The sequence below is a fragment of the Marmota monax genome, unplaced genomic scaffold (genome assembly GCF_021218885.2).
Source record: "Marmota monax isolate L192 unplaced genomic scaffold, Marmota_monax_Labrador192_F-V1.1 WCK01_AAM20220418_F8-fsc00118, whole genome shotgun sequence".
Taxonomy (NCBI): domain Eukaryota; kingdom Metazoa; phylum Chordata; class Mammalia; order Rodentia; family Sciuridae; genus Marmota; species Marmota monax.
Genome location: NW_026695231.1, coordinates 7,892,496 through 7,902,468, shown reverse-complemented (window position 1 = coordinate 7,902,468; position 9,973 = coordinate 7,892,496). Strand labels below are relative to the sequence as shown.

The 9,973-nt window shown below is 49.4% G+C and overlaps 1 protein-coding gene across 1 annotated transcript; it reads right to left on the bottom strand.

Annotated features, from left to right (window-relative positions):
- Positions 1-710: 710 nt before the first annotated feature.
- Positions 711-8,908, bottom strand: Hlx (H2.0 like homeobox). Its single transcript, XM_046438484.2, has 4 exons — positions 5,285-8,908; positions 4,326-4,505; positions 3,400-3,584; positions 711-1,542 (listed from the first exon to the last, which is right to left on the bottom strand). Exons 1-4 carry the CDS (start codon positions 5,889-5,891, stop codon positions 1,033-1,035), a joined length of 1,482 nt encoding a protein of 493 aa, XP_046294440.1. The 5' UTR covers positions 5,892-8,908; the 3' UTR covers positions 711-1,032.
- Between the last annotated feature and the right edge of the window lie 1,065 nt (positions 8,909-9,973).

The window sequence follows — 9,973 nt, the reverse complement described above, 5'->3', positions numbered from 1 at the left end:
ATAGGGTTCAATTTTATAGATTCATTACCAACAAAATGTGAGCCAAGAAGTCTAAATTCTGATTTGGGCTCTGCATAACCTTTAACAAGGCACTTCTTTGTCTGTAAATTATTTTAGCATCTTTAAAACCAGGACCCAGCACAGACACAGGCTTACAGCCCTAACTACTGTGGCATTCCTGTCCTTTCCTCCAATAGACACTACAGACCTGCCCTGTGTCCTCTACCCCATCCCTGAGCAAAGAGCAGTTTGCACTGGGAGAGTCGACATTCCTGCCAGGGCCCTGAGTGGCCACCTAAAGAGTACTGCCATGCCTTAAATTGACAGAAGCATAGCCAGGAGCATAGCCTTCTCCACTTCTCCTGCACACTGTGGAACAGGGAAAGCAAGGGATACACACTCATTGCAACCAGCCTCTGAATGAGGAGACCATCTGCTGAACAGGCCTAACAGATTCTAGGGCCTGCTCTTTATTCTTCTCTCAGGCCATGCAAAGGGTGACCAAACCCATGTTAGCTGGTGGTTGGCACCAGCTACCTACCCACTGAATTAGGTGAATCCTCTGACTCCGGAGACAGATCTCTGCAACAAGATGTCTCTCAGGTTGAACCTCTTTTCCCCAAAAGCCCCATCCCCCCACCTAAGATCCTGGTTCAGGCCTAACATTTGGGTTAAAGATCCTTGGAGATCACCCCAGCAAGCCAAGGGCCTTTTACAAACCATGGTAAACATTTTATTTACAAGTTTAAGGCTTCTTAAGTGCAGCATGTCTTTATGCCACGATCCCTGGAGAGCAGGAACAGTTCAAACACTTCACAGTGTGGGCTGCACATGTCCAGAGAAGAGTTCCATAGGAATCTTTGGTGGGGACACACTTATGGCCTCTGGGCTCTGAGCTCTGGGCACCAAGGGGCATGGAGTGAACACTGAAGAGTAGTCTTTGCTGCATCTCTGGCCCCAGCCCAACGCCAACACAAAATCCAGCCCGTATGTGGGAGGCTGCGCGTAGAGTCCCCTGAGTCCTCCTGAAGTCTATAAGCTGCCCAGCGGGACCTGGGGAGGCTCCGGGCTTTTGGGAGCACTGCTAACTGTGGGTTGGGGTGCAGGGAGCAGCTCCGAGGTGCTACTGCCCCCGCTGCCAAGACTGCTTGCGCTCCCCGTGCTGGTGCTGGTGCTACTGAGGCTGCTAGCGCTGCCGAAGCTGAAACTGCTGCCGCCGCTACCTCCTCCACTCCCACCGCTGCTGGCCGCGATGAGGGTGCCGGCGGCCGAGGCCTTGATAACAGTTGTTTGGTGAAGAGATCGCTCAGCCCCCTCAGTCCGCTCGGTGTCGCTGGGGACCATGTCCAGAGACTCGGAGTCGCTGCTCTCGCTCTCGGCCTCGCCCTCTGAGCGACTGGGGCTCCTCTCCTCCTGTTCGCCCTCGGCAACCGGGGCTCCGCCTGGAGGCTTCTCGCCGGCCTCCTTGTCCTTATCCTTCTGTGCTTGGGCCTCCTTGGAGTGGCGCCACTTCATTCGCCGGTTCTGGAACCACACCTTCACCTGAGCGGGACAGGGAGTCAAGATGAATAACAGGCTGACTCTCTTGCACCTGCCAGTCACCTTACTAGGTGCAGTTACCAAAATCCCATATAAGCACAAGGGACCCAGAGGCAGCTAAGGGCTAAAATGAGCCTAGGGATCCTGGACCACTGAACCCACTAGGTCCATTCTCAAAATGTGGCCCCCAGACCTCAGATTTGAAATGACCTAGATAGTTTGTTGAAAAGGCAGATTCCTGCAACTGGCCCTAAACCTACTAAAGCTCTCTACTCTAAATCCCTGTTTCTTGACCTCACTTGAGTCAGGACTCCTGTAAGAACCTGATTAAAGTTGTGGACTGCTGACCCAGAAAAAGGGGTATGTTCCCATGATGATACACAGAATCTCAAGTTTTTGGTGAGACAATGTTAAAATTTTTCTCTCCACAAGGTCCTATCCTGTACTATCATGATCCAAAGCAAGCCACTGCAAAAGCTATTATTTTAAAGAATAAAAGTGGGATGCAAGTGAGAAAAGAGGTGCAAAGAGTTAATCCTAGCCGAGTAGGGGTATTGCCAGGCTTTGAATAAAAGAGATTTTTTTTTTTTTGGCATATTTTTACTCCAGAGTTGATAAGAACCCTGCTTCTGACAGGGATAAACTAATCTTTCTTGGAGATCAGAAAATGCTGGAATTAACGTGAGCAAAATGGAAGAAGAGGGTAAAAGATGGAGCAGAGAATCTATATAAATATATGATTCCCTGGGGGACCCAACCCGTCCACACAAGTTCCAGCTTCCCTTTTAAAAATAACATCCACAGCTGGTGGAAAAATGGCTGGGCTCCTCCAGTGTGTGTGTAAGGGGTGGGGGGAATGCATGCACAAGCCACGCACACTGGGGAGCCGAGTTGTGTAATGGAGAACAGAAAGATACAGAGATAAGTCAGGGGACCATCAGGGATCTAAGAAAAAGAAGGCTAACTTTGGCTTCTGCCCTGCTGGTGACAGAAGCTACTGCTGAGATAGGTGGAACGAGGTGTCTCTTCTGAAGTCAAAGCTAAAAGAAGAAGAGAAGAAAGGAAAGGAAAGGAAAGGAAAGGAAAGGAAAGGAAAGGAAAGGAAAGGAAAGGAAAGGAAAGGACAGTTCTTGAATCAAAGAAAAAGAAAACTAATTCAGGTACAATAGGTTTCTTATTGTCTTGGGGGAAAAAAATTCAAGTAGGTAGAACCTGCTGAAATTCTCTTGGGCATTTTAAGAAAACCTTTCTTTCTAGACACCCCAGCCCCCACCACAGAGACATCCTACAGAGCCAAAGCCGTTAGAACTTGGACCTGTGGCCGCTCTAAGCGGACCCTAGTGGAGCTAAGTAATTCCGTTTGAAATGATATTTTCACTTCCTCATAACTAGGGATTTCACAATCCAGTAGCAGCAGAGGAGGAGGAAGGGCAGAAGAAAAATAAAATTAAATTAACAACAACAACAACAACAATCTCTTGACTTTGGGCTTTTATCTCTTCTGAAATAAACTGCCTCCTATAGCGAACTGCACTCCAGTTGAGTACATAATTATCATCTCCCGCAGTCTATTTGCTTTCTCAGTGGTTCTTTTGCCTGTTGGCCAAAATAAACACATACTGCTTGTTGACATCTTCGGGGATGAACAATTCTCCTCCTAGTTCTCCCTCACCCCTACCCCACCCTCCTCTCCTCCTGCCTCAATTTTAAAGTTCACAAAACCTCCTTTAATTCAAGACACTGTGTTTTGATTTCAAAAGGTGAGTCGGTGGGGACTGAGGGGGACTGAGGAGTTAGGACACCCGGCTGCTGCCCGCCCACCCGGTAGGGCACTATGTGCTGGATCCCTGGCTGACGTACCTGTGCATCTGTGAGGCCCAACATTGCTGCCAGCTGCTTTCGGTCTGGCTTGGTCACGTACTTCTGGATCTCAAACCTTTTCTCCAGGCCTTTCCTCTGCAGGTTGGAAAAGACTGCACGCGACCAAGAACGCTTCCTCTTGTATGTCTGTGGCATGGTGTCCTTCGTGAGCACAGCATAGGGACCTACCCGGAGTCGGAGCAGAAGGTAAGAGAGGGAAGAGAGACAATTGCAGGCCTGTCTCACTGGGCTGCTTAAAAGTGTTTTGTATTAACAGTTGGCTCCACACACACTGAATGGCCTTTCCTAAGGAGGAATTTCACAGCTCTTAGAATGATAGTCAGAAAGCTTAAAGCAAGGGTGGAGTGGGAAAGCCAAGTAGCTTGTCAATCAACTCCAAGAAAAAAATAGTCCTAATATTTGGGCATGCAAAGAGTAGATTAAAACATCCCTGAGACATCAAAGATCTAGTGATGACACCCCTAAATTTTACTTTGTGTATGTACTCCCTCATGTGCCCACATTCAAAACCTCTTAAAAGCAGGAGTGTTTGAAGTTACCCCCCCAAATGTGTGTATTTTAATAAGCAACGTCTTTTGAGGCTTCATTCACAAATCTCTCTATCCTTCAAAAAAAAAAAAAAAAAAAAACCTAGGGAAAAACCCCCACCCAGTGACCAACTATTGCACACACTTTTTTGCCCCCCCCATCCCCTTTCCCTCCATTCTCTTCCACTCTCAGCTGTCTGAAGCAAGCGCTAGCTCTAGCTTGAGGAGAAATCTTCCTCATTTCTTTCTCCAGACTTGGTAGCCTCTCCCACCCCAAAAAGAATTGCAACACTGTGTCTGCCGCTTGAGGAATCAGTCCTGAGATTTCTGACAGTCATATGTCCTGCGCTTGGGCCATAATTCGAATGTTTTCCGTACCTGGAAATGTGTCTTGGAATTGATGCTGAACTGAATTTCTTGGGTTGGAGCTTAAGGGACTGAGGATGGCAGAAGCCTCATTAATAGGATCTAGGGATGCGAAGAACTGGCCAGCGGAGGGTTGCAGGCCTGGAAGGTGCACTCCTGCAGGTCGTCCACCAGTTAGCAGGGATGTGAGATCTGGGAACAAGGAAAATAGTTGGTTATATAGGCAAATGCACACTCTTCAGAGATTTGTTCCTGTTCTTCCCCACTCCCTGGATTCACAGGAGCAAGTCCAGAGAGACCCCTCTCTCCATGAGGAAACCTTCCCTCCCCACCACAGTCCCCAAAGAGCAATGCTGGGAATGTTACTGTGTGTCCCTCATGTCCACACCCACATATATGGCTTTCCATGAAAACAGCCTTAAGGAAGTCACTTTCAGGAGACTTCCAGGAATTTTACAGACCCCAAATCTCCATCCCCACTCAGCTGTCTACCCTCAAGGGTCAATTTTATTTATCTACCTTTTTGGGTAGAATATTTCGAGAAATCAGATAAATGAATTAGTGTGTGTGTGTGTGTGTGTGTGTGTTGCTGGGGATGAAATCAGATAAATGGAAAGGAAAGCTGTTCCCCAACAAGGCTCTCCTAGACAGAAAAAAAAAATATAGTTCTCTCTCTAAATATGGTTCATAAGACAAAGTATAGTAATTTTTGCAAACATTTACACTGACCGTTATATGAATATTCATTCTGTATCTTGTGATTTTGAAGCATCCCAGGCATATTTTTTTAAATCAGAGAGTAGGTGAATTTTAGACTTAATATTCTGTAATTTCCTTATGATTCGTTTTCTTCTCCCCCATTTTACTGAGTTGTCCTTAATTATAAACACACTGAACCACACCTCCTCCAAAACCCGCCTGAGGCCTTGGGAGTGATCATCGAGGCCTGAAGTCTTCCACCAAAGACCTACCTCTCAGCGTGTTGCCTTCTTTGACTTTTGGATCAAATTCTGCAGACAAAATACGGTCAATTCCAAATTTGAGGTCTTTGCTGGAGGGAGCCGGTGTCGAGCCGCTATGGTGCGGGATCACACGGGTCCCCGAGGCCGAGGTCTGCAGGGAGCCGGCCCGGGTCGGAGGTGCGGGCTGTTGCTGTTGCGGCTGTTGCTGAGGTTGTTGCTGAGGTTGTTGCTGCTGCTGCTGCTGTGGGTGATGGTGGTGGTAGGCAGCTGAAAGTGGAGACAGCCTCTGCGGGAAGCCTGCCGGGACTTCGGAAGGCGCCACCACCGGGGTGGGACGGAGCGGGGATCTGGCGGCAGCTTGAAAGGAGGCGTGCGGGTGAATCGAGCCCAAGTGCGCGGTTAGGGCGGCAGCTGAAGCCCCCACCAGTCCCTCTGGAGCCGTCCCTGGATCCCCCACGCCGGCGTGTAGGATGTCTGCGATGCAGAAGGAGGGTTTCTTGACAGCGGCAGGGTCCAGGGGGAAGGAGCAGCCACCCGGGCCGGCCGAGGAGCAGTAAGCGGCCGACCAGAGGCTAAAATTGGAGGCATAAAACGGAGCCAGCCCGGCCGCGAACATACTAGCCGGGTGAGCCGCGCGGCGGCCGCGGTCGGGCCTGACCCAGCGAGTGGGTGAATGGGTGGGTGCGCGGGGAGGGGCGGCGGCCCCGGGGAGGACGATCCGCTTTCGCTTCTCCGCCCGCCCTGAAGAAGAGAGGCCGGGAGCCCTAGCGCCTCGGACGGAGGAGGCGGGGGCCAGATTTTGGCCGGTCACCGTCTCGGCCCCTGGTCTTATGTCAAAGGCGGCGCGGCGCCGGCTCCTCGCGGGACAGAGGCGAACACTGAGAGCTGGAGCCACTACTAGGCGGGAGGGGACCGCGGCTCCGTACACGCGGGAGAAGCCGGGAGACAGGGGCCGGTGACCGAAAGAAAAACCCGAACAGCTAAGCCTAAGAGCTAAATTTAAAACAACAAAAATAATCCGTTAGTTTAAAAAAAAAAAAAGTATTAAGAGGAGGGGGGGGAACAACAAAAAAAATCTCCTCTCTAAAAACTCCCAAAGTTTTGGCAGGAGCTTTCGAGTCAGACCCGGGGTAGGACCTCGATCCAAGAGCTCATTGGCTATCCCCGTAACCAATGGGATACAGGCGTGGAAGGGAATTGGGAAAGAGGGGGCGTGGCCCTACCTCAGCCACGCCCCCGGCCACGCCAAAGTGTTTTCTGCGGCCGCGTGGGCTGAGCAGGGTCCTGCTAGTCCCTCAGCTGCGTAGAGGCTGGGCGGCGGCTCCAGCGGCAACTAATTTTAACTTCTGCAGCTCTGACCGCCACCGGGCGAGGAGAGTTGATAACTGGAGCGCTCCACCGCCGGCCCAGAAGGGGGAGAGCTGGTTCTCCTGCACTTTATCCGGTGCACAGCGTGTCTCCCGGTGGAGAACTGGCGGTCCCTTGGATCCCCCCCCCCTTTTTTTTTCTCATTCTTGTCGGATTTTTTCCTTCACTTAGTTTTTATCCCAACAGCCATCTTTCCTGGGCCTCTGCCTGGATGCTGCGGCTCTGAGTCTCGGCCCAACTCACCAAAGTGTCCGCCTCGCTGCCTCCGGGGAGTCCTCAGAGAAACCAGGAGGAGGGGAGGCCGCGAATTAGTTTTATTTTGAACTGTCACACTAATGACAACTTGAACTAGTGACTTTTCAAACAAAATAAGATGGATGGCTCCGAACGACTCCCTTAGACACAGCCAAAGCTTCCCCGGAGCCTGAGACAACAGCCGACCTCCGAAACCCGGGAGTACAGCAAGCACGTCCCCTCCTCTGCTGTACCTTGTAGGAAATGCCACCCTCCCTTCACCGCCACATCCTCGGGTCACGTGGGGTGTGTTGTTTTGCAAGTGCCCTCCAGAGCAGATTTCCTTGGGGTTAAATTCTACTTTCAATTCAGTGACAGTTTCTCCCAAGATCCCCTTTGGCCTGGTCGCAGGAGGAGCTGCAGTGGTGGCCAACGCCTTTGATTCGCGCTTTGGGTCTTAGAACGCAGGGTGGTAGAAGTAGGGGGAGGGTTTCTGCAACATCAACATCTCTATTTTAAGAATTCGTTCTCGTTTAAATTATAGTCAGAATGGATTTCCCCACCCCTCTCCCAAACAAACCACAGGCCACCCAGATGAGCTGTTCTTGCACATTTTCAGGAAGAAAATAAAATAATAACAATAATGAAACCACGAAATCTTTTGTTTTCGATTGTCCTAATAAACATCTCTTAACAAAGGTCCTTTGGCATTTTAATTTTCTTTAAAACACAAAATGAAGCCCCAAATACAAGTGAACTTGCCATTCCTATCTCAAATTCAGAATTTGCGTGGTCATTAATTTCTAGTAGTTTCTACCCCTTTCACAGAGGCTGTCACTTCAAGCTTTAGACTTTCTCCTGAAAAGTAATCAATAACTAATCACTTGCTATCTAACATACTAACATTCATTTCATATTTCTTTCATATTTCTCCCCTCCCCTCTTCACTCTCTTATTAAAGGGTTTTCTTGCCCTGCTGTTTCACAGAGAGGTCCGAGGTGATATTTCCACAAAGGAGGAGTGTGGTCAGTTGAGGGCAGTGGCACCTGAAGCGAGAGAGCCAAAAAGTCCTGTCTGGCTGGGGGTAAAGAAGTAACTAGTACTTAGGCCGTTGGAGGCCTTGGCCAAGGGTTCTGGTGTGCTCTGGTTAGGAGGAGAGCTTTTCTGCAGTTTCACAGGTCCCAGGGAAAGTCACTAGCCAATGTATGTAGGGGTGGCCCTGAGCCCTCTCCTCTCTTTTCTAGTGCCACTTCCAATTCGGTTGCTCTTCCAGTGTGACTGTAAATTTTCACACCGTGGCCTAAGCCCAAACTTTGAGCTTTTCTAAAAGAAATCCATTTATGTTTTACCCCAAGCGGCTCCATACCTTCACCTCCTCGTCTTGAAGTAAGACTCCCCGCCCCTTTTCACACTTTCCAAATCTTGAAACCCTCCCGGGGCGAGCTCCGGATGCAGACTCGGGAAAACACACGCCCTCAAGTTCCCTGCGCGGTCCATGACCCGCAAAAGCCCTGCTTCTAGACTTGAAGCGCTGGCAAACGCCGCAAAAGAGAGGACGGGAGGGCTGGTTTCCCGACCGACTCCTCGTCCCGCCGCGCGCCTCTTTCTCTGCAAGGTCCGCGGCAGTGTAGCAAATTTGCAACTTCGCCGGTGCGCCTCTCTGCTCTCCCAGGCCTTCCGCCTCACTACAACCGCATCAGCGCCACCCGGGGCCTACCACGAGCTCCCAGAGGCAAAGGCGAAAAGGAAGCTTGGGCGCGATCCCCACCACCCATTCCCCAATCCCAAGCCTCGCCCGGATAGGCCGCTCGCCCTGGTCTGAGCCCTTAGATTCTTTCCTCTTGCCTGTTCCCTACCCCTCCGAACCAAGAAAGCAGCAGGAAGCCCAGGACTCGCCTGAGTTCAGGTCATCTCCTGTTTTTTGATGGGCTCAAACTCGGACTAAATGAGCGGATGTGCCTGCGAGATTGGTCTCAAAATAGAAGCAGCCTTAGTATTTTAGGATACTGCAGAAATCCTTATTTCTTCCGGAGAAAAACTCTATAATGACTCCTAGCACTTCCCCTTTCAATATTTGTGCAACTTTATCTCCACCGGCAAGTTGCTCGGGTGACGCAAATCCGCCCTTGTGTATTACAACTACCAAAATAAATGCGCGGAAATCAATTCCCTTCTAGCAATGAAAATATAAATATACAGCCGCGACTTTCCCCTTTAATCTTTGCTTTCCGAGCGGCTCCGGGCTGTGGCAAAATGAACTGGCCCAGATCTATTTGAGAGGGGTAGAGAGGCAAAGGCTCCCTGGGGCCTGGTAACTGCAAGGAAAAGAAAAGGGCCCGGTTAAACCCACTTAACTTGAACTTGGTCCATGCAGCCTGAACCCACATGGGACCGCATTTTTTTTTTTAAGATGTCGCATTTTAGCGAGGATTTCTGATCATTTCTGACTGTTGTCTCTAAACTTGCAGCTTTCCTCTTTTCTCCTCCTGGGTAGACAGAGCCAAAGACTATTTTGTACTGAAATGGACAAAGTCAAAGAAGGTCCCGTTTGTAATTTAACAACATGGTTTACAGGGATTTAGAAATGAAAGGCAGAGACCTGAATCAGGGGCTTATGCAATAAGTTAGGCAAGCCATGGGTCTCATCATCCATTGATTCTCCCTGGTCTTCAGAGCCTTCATACTTAAATCACCAGTGCAAATTTTTTTTTGTCCTAGCCCCAGGAACATAAAAAAAAAAAAAAAAATCAATGAAAGTGAATGCTGGATTTTGTTTATTACAGGAGTGCAAGGTAATTCTGGATGGGTTTAAACTGGCCAGCTCTGCCATCTGCTTTCTAAAAATGTTTTCTTGCAAGGTGGTTGCTCTGTACACTTGGATTACCACCCCACCTTAAATTTAAATATTACTTAAAATATGGAGCCTACTTGTTTCAAAAAAAGAGATGGAAGTAAATATTCCCAGTCAAAAAGAAAAGGAAAAGGAAACACAGCTTACTTGGCTATTTAAGAATCTCAGAGATTTGTAGCATGTAGGAATCTGTGTACATTTTGCCTGTCATTCTGTCAGCTGAAGATTTATAGACCACTGGGCCC

Bases quoted from the DNA above. Each gene is read 5' to 3' on its own strand.
- Hlx (XM_046438484.2), bottom strand. From the start codon at position 5,891: ATGTTCGCGGCCGGGCTGGCTCCGTTTTATGCCTCCAATTTTAGCCTC. The intron at 4,506-5,284 runs GTAGGTCTTTGG...CCTTGTTCCCAG, and splicing joins AGAAGGCAACACGCTGAGAG to ATCTCACATCCCTGCTAACT. The intron at 3,585-4,325 runs GTACGGAAAACA...GACTCCGGGTAG, and splicing joins ATTCCAAGACACATTTCCAG to GTCCCTATGCTGTGCTCACG.